At 33.0% G+C, this 16,346-nt stretch overlaps 2 protein-coding genes across 2 annotated transcripts; one reads left to right on the top strand and one right to left on the bottom strand.

The window, feature by feature from the left end:
- Positions 1-4,649: 4,649 nt before the first annotated feature.
- Positions 4,650-8,922, bottom strand: LOC115883262. The gene is made up of 3 exons (XM_030901598.1): positions 8,785-8,922; positions 7,011-7,189; positions 4,650-4,944 (listed from the first exon to the last, which is right to left on the bottom strand). Exons 1-3 carry the CDS (start codon positions 8,870-8,872, stop codon positions 4,810-4,812), a joined length of 402 nt encoding a protein of 133 aa, XP_030757458.1. The 5' UTR covers positions 8,873-8,922; the 3' UTR covers positions 4,650-4,809.
- A 77-nt stretch (positions 8,923-8,999) lies between these two features.
- LOC115883264 lies at positions 9,000-11,080 on the top strand. The gene is made up of 3 exons (XM_030901599.1): positions 9,000-9,159; positions 9,229-9,407; positions 10,824-11,080. Exons 1-3 carry the CDS (start codon positions 9,081-9,083, stop codon positions 11,058-11,060), a joined length of 495 nt encoding a protein of 164 aa, XP_030757459.1. The 5' UTR covers positions 9,000-9,080; the 3' UTR covers positions 11,061-11,080.
- The last annotated feature ends 5,266 nt before the right edge of the window (positions 11,081-16,346 follow it).

The raw sequence follows: 16,346 nt of genomic DNA, 5'->3' as shown, positions 1-16,346 counted from the left end.
CATAGCCATGGCACTCTAGATTGAATTTTAAAATACGATTTTTCATTAAGCGAGAATGTCAAAAGTTGACATATGATATGTCATTTTATTCAGAATGTCATTTTCTATCGAATAAAGTAAAAAAGTACCGACGCACACTGGCCGAATTTGATCAAATCATGGCATAAATAGAAATATTTTCTTTTAATAATTGGTCACAAAAATGTCAGTGCTGATACTCTACTATTCCAGCAGACTAGTTACACATGGTTTTAACTTGATAAATGATTGATTTATTGTTTCAGTTTAGGTCAAAGTTGATTAAAATGCTCGTTAAAATGTTGTCAAGTTTTAAGCGTGCAGTTAAACAGATATACATTTGATGTGTTCAAATGTATTAAAAAGCTTTATTTAAAAAAAAAAAAAAACTGCAGTTATGGAATGGCGCTACTGAGATATGAACTTTTTTAAAACCAATAAATGATAGTATAAGTCTGTATTATAAAAATAATATGAAATAATTAGCTAGGTCATAATATTATGTTCTTAATGAATTATTAAAAAATCAAAATACAAAAAGCATTTTGTTTGTGTTCTCATCATATTTCCAATGTCACATATTTTTTTCTCTATTATTCAATGCCTTACTATATAGTATCCACCAAAAAAGGTTGCCCGAAGTTGCCCGCAATAAAATTATACAGTGTAATCTAAAAGTATTAGTTTCGACTAAGTTATTCCAAATTTGTTAGATTTATCTGCATTCAAATTATTTTAGGGATTGTTTTTACTGTAGACATATTGTAAAAAGGCCAAAAGAGCCAATAAAATGTGCAAGAAAGATAGTTGTAAATTTTAATCATCAGATAAACATTTTTCTAAACCTCCTTAATATTGCTTTATTAGCTTTGGACTAATACTATAGTGGTATATGGTAAATATAAAAATTAGGGAATATTTACATATATTTAATATTTTTTTCTTTAGACAAAAGGGTATTAATTTTTCCTGTTAAACGTAAAACTGTTAAAATTCAAAATATTAGGAACATCATTTTATAAATTTATTTTTCAGTATAACCATTTTGTGTTAAATGTAAATTGTTAAAACTAGAATTAGTAATGTCATAAAAATTTAAAGATCTAAAAAAGTGGGGATCGTGTCCCCATATTCCACCCTAGCATATGCTACTGTTTCTTCCCCAGTGAAATAATCTATAATTAAAATGTTGCCTATTTAGTTCATATAAACGGTATTCTGATTAGCCTAGGTTACCCCTCGGTTACCCTGTATAATACAATTTCTGGTAAATATGAAACTAAAACTAATTCAGTTTATATATTTAGGTAAATTATGTTGATTTTTTAAATTATTAATAAAGCAAAACGCGTAACTCCATTTATGCCATGATTTAATTCAAATCGGCCAGTGTGCGACGGTGCCATATAAAAATCAAAAGTTCTAGTCATTTCCGGTGAAACAGGAAGTGACCAAAAACAATTGAATACGTCAATCAATACTAATTAATGTCAAATACTAACATACCAAATCTTCTTTTTTTATCTGAAAAAATAAAAAAGTTATAGGGGGTGAGCCACTTTTGAGACGCACCCGGTATATTATGAAGACATATTTATTATTTCTTATAAAAGTAAGTGCTGTTTCAGATGGAGCGGGCCGTCCGCGCGGACTCTTCGCTCCATGTGGAAGAGCATTAACAGGTAAATGTTTAAAATGTGAAAAAAAATCTTTCGAATTGTAGTGTTTAATTTTAGTGTGTAAAAAAAATGTTAGAATACACAAATATATTGATTGATATAAATAAAGTCAGGGAAAATTAGATGTCAACAAATGAAATAATTCATTGCATCGTCGAGCGGGACATAGGAAATCTCATGTAAATTTTAATGGGGTCAATTATTGACTTCCCTAATTATTTTAGAGAATAATTCTATTTAGGTTTATTGAAGAGCACTAAAACCCACATTCAAAAGAATAACTTTAGATATTTTTGATTAGCTCGTTTACGAGTTATCGCCCGATTTCTTTTTAAATATTTCTCCTTTCATATGGCCCTGTTTTTATTTACTTATGAGCACCAGTCAAGGTAAAAAATAACTGTCAAATGAAGTTGTCATTTCAGAAATTTATCGATTTAGTGCTTTATTATTATTAAAAACTCATACCTACATCGAAAATATTAGCCATGAATTACACTACCGAAGAAAAAGTATTGATGATTAAATGGTATTATCAAGGAAATAGTTATCAAAAGGTGTCGGACATGTTTGCTGCTCTGTATCCGAATAGACCGATACTTGGAAAATCTACAATCGCAAGGAATATCCAGAGATTTGAGACCAAAGGTACCCTAATAAATAAATGCAGATGTGAAGCAAGGCAGGAACAAAGAGAAGATGCAAGAAATGATACCGACTTGGAAGTTTTATTGTGCGTGGAAGAGAACGATGGAAAGATCAGCACAAGGAAACTTGAGGATGAAATAGGAATAGATCAGCTTTTCCTTCAAATATGAAAAGCACCAAGAGCTACGAGATGGGGACGAAATACGGCGGCAGGCGTTTTGTTTTGATATGATGGAAAGAGCAAACACGGATAGGGAATTTTGAAAAAACATATGTTTCACTGACGAATGCACGTTTACCTTAAATAATGAACCCAATGTTCAAAATTATCGATATTGGAACAAAGAAAACCAACACAGGTTTGTCGAAACAAGGACGCAATATCCACAGAAAGTAAATGTTTGGGCAGCGATATTCGGACACAATATTATCGGGCCATTATTTCTTACGCGAAATTTAAATGCAGAATATTACTTGGAACCACTCGAAAATCATATTTTACCTGCTTTACATTAGGCCGCTAGTGAAAATCAGGAAGTTTGGTACCAAATGGATGGCTCCCCGGCACATAGTACCCTGGCTGTTCGGGAATATTTAGACGATAGTTTTAACGCAAACGTTATTGGCCTAAATCATACAGTAAATTGGCCAGCAAGGTCTCCTGATATTTCGCCAAATGATTTCTTTCTCTGGGGCCATTTAAAAAACAGGCTATACAAGGATAAAAAATACCCAAATCTAGACGAGTTAAAAAATGCTATTTCTGCCGAATGCAATAGAATTTCAGTTTACCAACTAGCGAATGTAAGAAGAGAATTTTATGATCGCCAGGGTTATTGCCTAGCAGTCGATAGAGGAATATTTGAACATCTTCTTAAATCCTAAAGTTCCAACAATTTAATAGTACCTAAATTAATAAGTTATTGAATATTGTAATAATACTATAATTAACCTTGTAATTGATTACTTTATTTACTTTAATTCGTATTAATTTGTATTTATAAATACATCTTTAAGATTTCCGATGTAGGAATGAGTTTTCAATAATAATAAAGCACTAAATAGGTAAATCTCTGAAATGACAACTTCATTTGACAGTTATCTTTTACCTTGACTGGTGCTCATAAGTAAATACAGGGCCATAAGAAAGGAGAAATATTTAAAAAGAAATCGGCGATAACTCGTAAACGAGCTAATCAAAAATATCTAAAGTTATTCTTTTGAATGTGGGTTTTAGTGCTCTTCAATAAACCTCAATAGAATTATTTTTCAGATAAAAAAACGACATTTGGAATGCTAATATATACCGGATGTGTCTCAAAAATGGCTCACCCCCTATAACTTTTTTATTTTTTCAGATAAAATAACGTGATTTAGTATGTGAGCATATGGCAATTAGGATTGATTGACATATTCAATTGTTTTCGGTCACTTCCGATTTTGCCGCAAATGACTACGACTTTTGATTTCTAAATGGCACCCTCGGTATTTTTTTACTTTATTTGATAGAATATGACATTCTGAATAGAATGACAAATCATATGTCAACTTTTGACATTTTCGCATATAGTTTATTTGAAATTGTAACATAAGTTTCATAAGGACAATTTGACTCGAAATACCAAGTGTGGATATAAAATTAATCGTAAAAAAATGCTTTTTACAAATATACTAATGAGCCACCCTCGTTCCATTTGAAAAAATTGAGATATGATTAAAAATACGATTTGGGCATCTTTTAACCCAAGACAAGACACGAAAAATATTAGATGATCAAATCTATTCTTCCAATGTTCCTTGATTAAAAATTAATATTTTAATACAGCCATGGCACTCTAGATTGAAATATAAAATACGATTATTTTAAGCAAAAATGTCAAAAGTTATAATATGTCATTCTACTCACAGTGTCATTTTCTATCGAATAAAGTAAAAATATACCGAGGGTGCCATTTAAAAATCAAAAGTTGTAGTGATTTCCGGTGAAACAGGAAGTGATGAAAAACCATTGAATACGTCAATTAATCCTAATTTGTGTCATATACTAACATACCAAATCTCGTTTTTTTATCTGAAAGAATAAAAAAGTTATGGGCATTGACCCACTTTCGAGACGCACCCGGTATATACTCTTGTTAATAAAACAACATAATTACAAAGTTTAAAATACATACATATTGGAAAGTAGTTTTGTTCCAGATAAGATATAGTAACGTCATCTATAGGCCATAGTCCCGAACTCTATGCAAGGTTTATAGATCAATAACTATTTGATTCGTTTTCTCATAGAGTATGAAACCTAACTCTTTCTCACAGATATATATTTAAAGGAATATAAAGTCTTATAAAATTTTAGAAGGCTATAATATACAGAAAATAGGACAGAAAATTATGAAAAGTAATAATTTTTAATAAGTACAAGTACAGCCACAAAGTTACAGGTTTCTGTGGATCAATTTCGAACTCAATCCAAAGATGAACAGGAGGTGGCGTGAGTTTTCTTCTCTTTGAGATTTAAAATATCGTCGCTGGATTTTCTGTTGACGTAGATCATGTTTGGTTCGTTGGATATTAATACTTCTTCGTAAACATGTAGAGGCTTAAATATAAAATATAAAAAATATCAATTTTCTAAAAAATATGAAATATTCATCCAGTTTTCAAAATCTAATTAATTTACTATGGAATAAAATTCATAATGGTAAATATAAGCAATAAAATTTCATTTATATCTAGTGTATAAGAGCATCTACGATAATACCCGGCCAATAACGTAACTACCGAGGTAAATTGCCAATTTCCTCGGATAACATCGTTATAGTCCGGGCATTTACGAAAATAGCCATAAATTTGGGTCCATGTTGAAAATGTTTTGAATTTGCTTTTGTTAGTCAATGTTTGGGCAATAACATTATTGACTACATGATATTGCGAAATGTTGAAATACAAAACTATCAGCAGCAACAACAATATAACAGCTAATATTGAAATTCTAGGTAAATTTTTCAGAAAATAACACCAAACATTTCCATTAATAGGAATAATACGAGGGACAAACCGTTGATGGTATTTATTGTACAAGCACTAATACTGCTATTTTTTTGGTACTAATTTGGTATTTTTGGTACTAATTTGGAATTTTTGGTACTAATTTGGTATTATTTGGTAATAAACCGGTATTATTTGGTAATAAACTGGTTTTATTTGGTATTAAACTGGTATTAAACAGGTATTTTGTTGGACATCTGGCAACGCTGGATTAGACGCACGTGGCGACGATGGCCGGGAAGCTGATTGCATCATTTTTAGCCCATTTGCATCTAAAGCTAATACAGAAAAATATCTTTATTTCTAGCCCCAAGTACATCTAAAGCTAATACTGAAAAATATCTGGAATCTAAAGGTGCTTTGACAAAATCGTTTAGTTCTGGAAGTCTTTCAGAAGATACCATTCTACATGTTTTGGAAACTGATTATACCCCAGAAAATAATATAGTTTCTAAAATGCTAAAGCAATGGTTAAAGTCAAAAATTGGTGATGAACTCTGGAGCACTCTAAACTGCAATAGTCTGCTTAATAACATTATTTTTAGCACATCAATTTTACTTCCAAATTCTACTGCAAACTTCGAGGCTAACTCGATTTCGGGATCGACTTTAATATGCAAAATAACCTGCTTTTGTAAAAAGCAAGTAACTTTACAAATAAAATATCGTCCTTCTACAAAAACCACAAAAACGAGAGTTACAAAGGCACGCCGAGTAAGCTCAAATTTTCAAACACACTTGATAAAGCATTTTGATATAACAAATAAATTATTTATACCAAAAATTAGTAATAATCGCAGTGTTAAATCCGAGGTTAAATCAGAAGTAAGCAATATTTCTTCAAATACCTCTGAGGCACAACCAAAAATAACTTCATTTCTAAAAAAGCCTTCTGCCGAGCCTTCTAAGGAAAATACCAAGGAAATTACAGAGGCATGCAAACCCTCATGTAGCAAAATTGTACCCCCTAATCTAATATATGTGAAGCTCCGTGTAATCAAAGAAATCCTAATGTAAAAATACTAGACTGCGTAATTATCCCCCCAACTAAACGAGCCTACCCTTATCAGCTGCCACTTTAGCCATACCATCCACAAGCAATAATAATTATTTACCCGATGTTACCCCTTTACTACCATTATCAGCTGCCGCTTCAACCTTACCGTCAAGAAGCAATAATTCAATTTGGAAGTCTACAAAATACAGCAGCTCGCAAAGGAATAAAAGAAAAATTGAAAAGTTTCAGTATAATCAACCTATTATAACCAACTTTATTTCGATATTAGAGAAAATAAATTCTACTCTTAAGGAAAATGGAGAAATATCGAAAGCTCTTAAGGAAACGATGATGGTTTGTCTAAATGAACCGGAGAATGAACCTGAGGAGAATCACCCAGAATCGGGGCCAGAATCAATGCCAGCAAAAAAATTTTTAAACATGTTGCTTAAGACAGACTTTGGAAATAATTTGGTATTTTTAATACTTTTTTCCTTTTCTAATTTGGTATTTTTGGTACTTTTTTTCCAAAATTGTATTTATTGTACACCATTTTTGGCAGCGGTTTGCCCCTCGGAATAATAAGAAATAATTATAAATTAGAGTATTTTGAACCTTACCACAAATTTCTTCAATGGGGGAAGATGAATTGGCGGAAGTTTCGTAAAAGGATCCCTCAGTTTTCGGCCTTGCAACATTAGAAGAATAAACCACATGTAATCACTACGTATAATCATCTGTTCTACATTTCGGTCCATATTGATTAATTTATCGAACCATAACTGGATCATTTTTCTATCTGCAAAATGTCAAAAGAATACTTGTTTCAAGATTGAGTTACTAACGTACAAACAAAAAGAATATATTTAAAAACTTGTTTCATATAAGAGATACAAATTAATAGTTAATTAAAGTTACGTAACCGAGAGCGCGATTTTTAAAGTCATTGTTGCCAACCATGGACATATTCGGAGTCGGGCTGACTAACTGGAATTTAAATTTCCCGCTGGGAATTCAGTTAGTAGCTCTTCTGTAAAAAATGTCAAGTTGCCACATTTTTTATTTCATGACATTGTCATTCATTTTGACACTTAGTTTTGTATTACAAGTTTTTGGTTTAAAGAAATTGATGTGATACTTTAAACTTAACAATTTTTACTAGCAGACTTTGCATTGTTCTTTTTAGAACCTCTTTCAGTGCGCAGTGCATGTACAAGCTAGCTTAATAGCATTGGAATATTTTGAACGGGAAAGCGGTAGTAATGACTCTTTATGTCCCTTAAGTACTGTTAAGGATATGAGTTTTGTTGATGTAAATAATAACTGTTTATATATTTTGAATTAATTTATTTCTGTTTCCTAAAATATTTTAATTAAAAGAAAATATGTAAAAGGGGGCAACGCTGTGTCGGTCAATTTTTTTTTGTTATTAATTGTTAAAGAAATAATATTATAAAAACATTGTTCCTTAGAAATATTTTACAAAAAAAAATCCCTCCTGGTTTTCTTAGACATAGAGGGTGCTTTCAATAATGTAAAGATTGAGGCGATCAAAAAATCCATGGAGGAACTAAAGGTAGAACAGTTAACCATCTACTGGGTGTTAGAAATGCTAGAGAACAGGACTATCACATCGGAGATGGGAAACAGCTCAACCAAAAAGAGCGCAACAAGAGGCACACTACAAGGAGGGGTATTATCACCTCTGCTGTGGCTGATTGTAAAGAACCCGATTCTGACCTCTCTGACAATGAAGGGAATTAGGATAAAGGTATATGCAGACGACGTTGTAATACTGATCGTTGCCAAAGACTTGCAGACGACCAGTGACATTATGGAATCTGCTCTGAAGAAGCTAACGGAATGGGCAAAAAATGAATGGTTTGGGCATCAACACAGACAAAACCGAACTCATTCTTTTTGGCTAAGGAAACAAAATATTTAGGAATCATTCTGGACTAGAAGCTTTCCTAGAAAAGAAACACGGAGGAAAGGATGATAAAGGGAATAAATGAATTCTATGCAGGTAAGAAATTGTTTTGAAGAAGATGGGGTGTGCAACCGTACATTATACACTGGATGTAAACTGTTATAGTTAAACCAATAATTACCTATGGAGCACTAGTATGGTGGGAAGCCGTACTTAAAAAGACTTAAGCCTCACAAAGGTACAGCGATTAGCAGCTCTAGGTACAACTGGAGCAAGGAACAACACAGCGCGTGGTATATTAATGTATTATTTTGCAGCAGTATAATAATTTTTGAGATAAAAGTCTACCAAAAATAACGCAATTTCATGATTTGAAATAAAAAACTTAGACTTTTATTTTTAATTTTGAAAAAAAAACGTTTAGTCTTAGATTTAAGAAATTATAAAAGATAATGAACTCTTACCGTTTGGGGGTAAAAATTGTTGTAAGGCTTTCCCCATCTTACTGTTGTAGTGAAAATGATCGTTCAGGGCAATTACTGGGTCAGTCATTATTCAAATTTAATACGCATTTTCAAAATATTACAATACTTATTTTTGACGCTTGACATAAATGTCTATGATAACGTCAATTCTAAATATAACCCTAATAAAAATAGTTTTTTTAACCCTGTACAAAAACTGTCAAACATGTCACTATCGTTTGTCAAATCCATTATTCATTATTAAACATTATAATACACCAAAAATTTCTAGTAAAATGGCGACTCCCGATTCCAGCAGTTTCTTTTATAACAGTATGTTAGCCAAGAGTCTTGTCCAACTATTACCCAGCCATGGTAACGTGATATATAACTTAATTTTATTAATCTTATTAAATTTAATAAGAATATAATTGGTTCTTCTAGAAAAACGTCCTTTAAGAGACTGGTTTACTAAACTCAACGAACTAGTGAATACACCGAAAGAACTGGAGTTGAGGGACGAGTATATATGGTTCATACTTATGATGTTGCAGTGCCAAAAAATTCGAGAACCGTTTGATAATCCTCCTCCAGCTCAAATAGGGGATCTCAGAGATATAGTTGTAAGTATGACTGTAGGTCTCTATTCTTCTTTAGATTACATTATCGATAAACGAGGGTCACAAGAGTAAGAAAAAGGCAGATGAAATTGTCAAACATGGTTCACCAATGTCATTTATAGGCTAAGAACAATTACCATGTATAAATTGAGTACCCTTCTGCAGCGTTGAAAAAGAAGTTGGGCACAATATTGGCCACACAAGCGAAGAACATTATCGAAGCAACCGTTTCGTCTACACGGCCGCATTTTTCCGATCCATATGCGTTATCGTTACACGGAACGCTGCTAATCGTATAGGATTTGTTAAATTATAACCAATGTCATGTTTCCTATTAGGTCAGCGCACAAAAGTATTAGGACTGGATACTTGTGTAATGTTCTGACACGACTGGACACTGGAGTTAGAAGGCTTGCATATGATTGTGTTAAGCTGCATAGGTTTATTAAAATCCTTCTACTCTTCTGGCAAAGAATCGGAGTTCAAATCCATATTCATAAAGAAAGATTTGTTAAAGAACTGTAAAGCGCCATGGCGCGGCATGGCATCGGCATGGAGTGTGCGCTGGCCTAATAGGAAACGCGATGTAGATTATAGTTTAAGTCCTATACGATTAGCGTTCCGTGTAGCAATAACCACATCATAGGGATCGGAAAAATGCTACCCGGCCTGCGTCTACCAGACGGGCTAGACGATCCTCTGAGAGTAGGTCTTCAAAGAAGCACGGTACCTCCGACTGCTCCGCGAAGGACTTGCTCCAGAGGAAGCAAAAGCGAAAACATTCGAGATTAAATCGTAGATTAAATGATACTTCGGTAGCGAGGATAGGTTAAAAATTTTTTTCTTCTCGCACGTTTTTTAATTGCTTCCATTTTTGAAAATTTTTGTATTCCTTTTCATAAATTATTCGGGATTTAAATGGAAGTAGTTTGGATATGGCGTTTGTCGCGTCAGCCTGAATATCTGTTGGTTATTTACTTATTTCGTTTTGAGCCATTTCTGGCCCCAATTCAATCGGCAATCGACACGAAAGAGAATTAAAAAATATTGACTCAAAACTGACAACTAAAGAGACAGCTTTATTTATTTGTCAAATTACATAGAAACCGACGCCAACCCAGCACAATATTTTTTCTACTCGTAATAAATTCCTTGAAATAATAATTTCTGAATATTTTTTAAAACGTAACTCGCTATGGAAAAAAATATTGTTTTATACACGACGATAAAATTGCATTATCGTCTCCCGAAATTAATTTATTCGCGATTTCATCGCTCGTGAATTAATCTTTTCGGTCGACGATAAAATACCATTTTATCGTCTTGTATAAAAAATAGCTATATTTAACTCCCGTATTGCATATTATCTGTGATTTAAATATGCTGATTAATGATCTTAGCAACCTCATATTTTTGCAGCCTGCGAAAGTATACGAAGAGATCTTAGTAGCGAATAGTGAAAACATGACGTGGGTGGATAAAGTAGGTGCCGAACAGAAACCGGCGGGCGCAGAGGGCGCAGCGGGCGCTGGACCCAACGAAGAGCAGGAGAGAAAACAATGGTGTGCTCCAGGAACTTTTCTGGAAAATCAACCACTACCACAGGAAGGAATAATATGCTATATGTCTACTTTCAGCGATCAATCCTATCCCTAAATTAAAAATATTCATAATTATGTCTACTTTATTAAATTTTCGTGTTCGTAGTAACTGGATTTTATTATTTACTAGCTGAACCGGCTAACTTCGTACCTCCTAACATAGAAGTAAAGTGAGAGTTGTTTTGCCAATTTTATAGTATCCATGATTGATTGACCCATTAATATGGAATGATTGTGACCAATCGATGTGATGGTTCTGTTGTTATTTGTTCTCCATATTTTCAAGAATTTACAATACAGGTTGTCAAAAATAGTGTATCTAACCAGCCCCGGATCTAAGGGGGGGGGGGCAAACCGGTGCACCTGCCCCGGGCGCCAGTTTCAGGGGGCGCCAAAATCATAATATAATATGGTTGAAAATCAAAAAAATTGCTCCACAAAGCGCCTAGTATGCACCTTATGTTCTTCTATCAAGTATTCATTTTATTTTAAAACGCCCAGTTAGTTTTTGAACACATTCTAAGGTTTCATTCGCAATTAGTGGAATAAATTAGCGTAGAAGTTTATAAAACAATAAACTTTTGATTTCTAATCACGATTTCTCTTGACGGATGCTAATCAATGGCCAAAATGATATTTCCCGTAAAATTTGAAGTATAATTAGTGGAAAAGTCAAAAGTTTGTTTACTTTTTCTACAAATTGAAAATGACTACCACTAATTTAGACGTACTTAATGCTTACATTGAAATTAAAGGAACAAACTTCTACGCTAATTGAAACCACTAATTTATTCCACTAATTCGGAGGTTCTGAATGAAGCTTAAGGGCTCATTCTGTCCCGTTTACGAAAAATGCCTACCTATATCTTGATATTTGTAAGTTTTTTAAATTAATTTATTGCAAACGCTGGAGAGAGGGGGCGCTAATATCGATTTTTTGCCCCGGTTCAAAAAAATTGTAGATCCGGGGCTGTATCTAACCTTGGTGAGTGAATTTTGTTTGCCTTAAAAAATATTCTTATTCTTCTTACAGTGTCATACTCTATACAGAGCGTCGGCTACCTCTCGCCTGTACCTGTGATGTGTGTCATCAGTATTTCACAAGTACACTGGACCCAAGGATACTATATAGAGATAAGGATAGTTCGATTCCTATCTTCCTGCACTGTCAGTTTTTTTACGTCATCTACTGACCGAGTTCTTCTTCTTCTTTCTTCTTAAACTCTCCTTTTCAGGAGAGAGTTGCGTTGCCTAGGCTGCCAGGACCATTCTGGCAAAGTACTTTTCTGCTTTTCTTTTTTCTTTTTTTTGGGTGGTCACGTTTTATGAACTTCCACCGATTTATCTTTCTTAACGACTAACAATTATTGAGGCTATTAAACAGGTTGCTTTAAGCTCTGCAACTATTCAGTTATGCATGCATTCTACGATTGAAGCTGCAGCTCTAAGTCCCAATAATTACTGTGCATTTCAAGAAAATGTGATTATGACATTTCCAATTTACGGCTAGTTTTTTTCTTGATTATAAAGTTAATGTTAGGCTTGTTATTAGTAAATATTTAGAGTTTTAAATTACTAACATTCAAAAACAAAGCGATTTGTTTTATGTGTTCTGTCTTATTGAATTTAAAAAGGATGTCATCCATGAGTTGAAGTTGGCGCTAAAGATTTTAGACAGTGACAGTTATTTTTGCATTTGATGGACAAGCGCACAGTGCGTTGGAAGATAAATTTAGCGGGACAAAAGCGTTTGGTTAGAAATAAGCCAAAAAATGTGTACTGATAAGAATAAATAGTAGACATTCCAATTGATACAAAAATGCATTCTTTGTATTTCGATACATTTTTATCAACCAAATTTGGTCGTTTTCTGCTCAGCAAGGCAGAGATCATACGAAAACAAAATATTTACAAGTGCTTATACATTCCAAACCAAGCCAAATTATGTTGAAGATCGCCAAAGGTATGTACTTTTCTACTGTACGTATATTATTTGTTAAAATCCTTCTTGCCTTTGTTCTGCAGATATCAAACTTTCACTTTTTTTTCAAATATCGATGTATTGAATGATGTAGATCTTTTGAGTTACCAATAGTTACCAACACAGTTAGTCACAGTCACAGGGAGTTCAAGCTTAACAGGTGAATGCCCAAAAAGATTAATTTCAATCGGATAGTATAAAAACAAAACAACTCCATCAAAAGGCACTGAGTTTAAAAAATTGTCATAGATATTTACTATATATGAATTTACAATTACCGAGTGTTAAAATTAAAATTAAAATATCTATCTTATTTATTATTTTCAAAATAAAATATATTTTTTAAAATAAATTATAGAGGGTGTCACAAGATTACAAATTAATTAAAAAAACTTCTAAAGAGTTTTTTGATATCATAATTTTATGATTTGGCAATAGTTTACAATACGGTTTTGCGTGTCATGTACGAATAATATCATAGTTTTATTATCTTGTATTTATTTATTAATAAATTAAGTTGTTAATAAATAAATAAATTTAACCATATAGTTGCTATATATTAGACCACTTGCTACGTTCTTAGATTTTAAGTCCCAAACATTGCTCTTGGGATTTTGTCCCGCTAGAATAACCATCCGTCGCAAAGTGGAGCGCTGGGGTGCAACTTTGTTCATGTTTCAAAGCGATAGCAAAGTAATTTGTAGCTTGATGCACTATGTTCAGTAGCAACATCGATTTGTAGCGATATTCTGATTTCTCGCTTTGTGGCGAGGCGACAGTCTAGACACGTGTGCAAGAGTGTGATAGTGATACCATATTTCGCAGCATTTGAGCCACACTAGTTTTGCAATGAACATAGTATCGATCTGGTTTCGACATCGCTTCTAAACGATCGGTTGCTAACTTGAACAAAGTCGCACCCCTGGTCAGCGCGTGACGTAGCATTCTACGGCGACTACGACAGCGGCGATTTGACGCGATCGAACAGTCCTTTAGAATATATACAGTCCTTGCACTGGACCTACAGTTTATCGCCGAATCCGAACAGCACTATTTGAAAGGTTGTACAGGGTGGTCAAAATTGGTCTGTTTTAACAGAGAAAACCTATTTCCTGACTAGATAGAGCAAAACCGACGTAGATGTCATGGGCTCGATTTCTGAGACACGTTTAATGACATAAACCACCTGTTGATATCTTCACTGTCAACTGAGATACGGGGTCTTTTTGATTTTTTTACCATTTGGAAAATTGGCCATAACTTTTTTATTTCGCGGAATAATAAAATTCTGTAAAGACGTTCTTAAGGCACTTTTTTTAAGCACAATCCAGTGGCGTAGTCAGTTTTTTTCTATACTTGTTCTTTTTGTCAGAAATAATAAAAATATAATCATTTAAATGGAAATCATAGTTGGCTATGAACTTAAAAAATTGCGGATGTTTAATCCTTTCAAACGATATAAAGTTATGGGTATTTATTTCTAAGAATGAGAGAAATATTAGGGTTTTTTATCTTTGTATCGAAGCGGGCCTTGATTTTGTGTTGGCCTAGTTGCCTAATTATTTTTTATCGCAATTTAATATTCTATATTATTATTTACCTGCAAAATTAAAGACTTTTGAAATGATAAATCAACATTCTATATTAGTTTTACCAATTACAATTAAAACGCCATTAAATTGAGAATTTAGAGAGAATCGGATTAGAACAAGGGGCCAACTGCTAGGTCCTGTGATTTAACTTCTTTCGACTTTTTTATGAGGGAAATTAAAAGACCTTATATGTTAAGGGAAGAACCATTGGGACGAGAGAAGAATTGCAGAATGCTACTAGGCAAGCTTTTGGACTTATTACACCAGTTCGCCTAATAAATCGCTGTGCGCAAAAGATGTTTATTATGTATTCAACAAGGAGGTGCTCAGTTTGAACATCTTAGATGATGTTTTTTAGAAAACTATATTCGTCACTCAAAAAATACGTTTTTAGCTTTGTTCTTTGTTTATTGTATCGATTTCAATTGTAATTACTAAAACTAATATAGAATGTTAATTTACCTTTTCAAGAGTCTTTAATTATGCAGATGAATAATAATATAGAATATTAAATTGCGATAAAAAATAATTAGACAACTAGGTCAATACAAAATCAAGGCACACTTCGATACAAAGATGAAAAACCTAATATTTCTCTCATTCTTAGAAATAGATACCCATAACTTTATATCGTTCGAAATGGTTAAACGCCAGCATTATTTCATTTTCATAGCCAACTATGATTTCCATTTAAAAAATTATATTTTTTTTTATTTCTGACAAAAAGAGCAAGCATAGAAAAAAACTCACTACGCCACTGGATTGTGCTTAAAAAAGTGCCTTAACAACGTTTTTGCAGAATTTTATTATTCCGCGAAATAAAAAAGTTATGGGCAATTTTCAAAATGGTAAAAAATTCGAAAAGTATCCGTATCTCAGTTGGCAGTGAAAATATCAACAGGCGGTTTATGCCATTAAACGTGTCTCAGAAATCGAGCCCATGACATCTATGTCGGTTTTGTTATATCTAGTCAGGAAATAGGTTTGCTCTGTTAAAACAGACCAACTCCGACCACCCTGTACAAGGCAAATATACTCAAGGTGGTTTGCCATTGCCTTCCTTGAGGTGGCGGCTCGCTGGTCGCTCTATTTAGATAAATAAATATTTTTATTTAAATAAATAAAGCAACCGTACTAGCTGAGGATCGAACCCAGTACCATCCCATGTCTCGCACACTACTGCTTGCGCTACGGCCGGCCATATTTATATTACTTTTTTAAATGAAAACGGTTTAACGTGTATATTTTTTTATCATTCCTGTTGTTTTTTTGTTCTTCTTAGTTGTGTATTTTTCTGTCTTCTGTTGTTGTAGCTAGCCTTACTGTAACCAAATATAATCATAAATTACATTGGTAGATTTTTTGTGTTGATATACATTATGTCCCCGGATTGTCTGTACAAGAGGAAAAACTTTTTTATTATTGAGATTTTCAGAAAAATACATTCTTCATAAACCAAATTGCTTGTTCTAAAATGGTTAATCCCATTTATAGTTTTCCAAATTTTCATACCATTTTAGAGAAAATTAAAAACAAACATAAAAATATAATTGAATTTTTCCTAAAGTTTATTCAGAACCTCGCAGTTAGTGGAATAAATTAGTGGTTTCGATTACACTTTATACTTTTTAGTTTACGATCATTCACAATGTCTAAAAAGTAAAACAATCAAAGAACAAAATGACATTTGTCGCAAATTTTGAAGTATAATTAGTGGAAAAGTTAAAAGTTTGTTAACTTTTTCCACTAATTGAAAATGCCTACCACT

Source organism: Sitophilus oryzae, unplaced genomic scaffold, assembly GCF_002938485.1.
Source record: "Sitophilus oryzae breed Bouriz unplaced genomic scaffold, Soryzae_2.0 scaffold_1853_pilon_pilon, whole genome shotgun sequence".
Lineage (NCBI taxonomy): Eukaryota > Metazoa > Arthropoda > Insecta > Coleoptera > Curculionidae > Sitophilus > Sitophilus oryzae.
The sequence above is the reverse complement of the archived record's forward strand: the minus strand, read 5'-3'. Positions and strand labels throughout refer to the sequence as shown.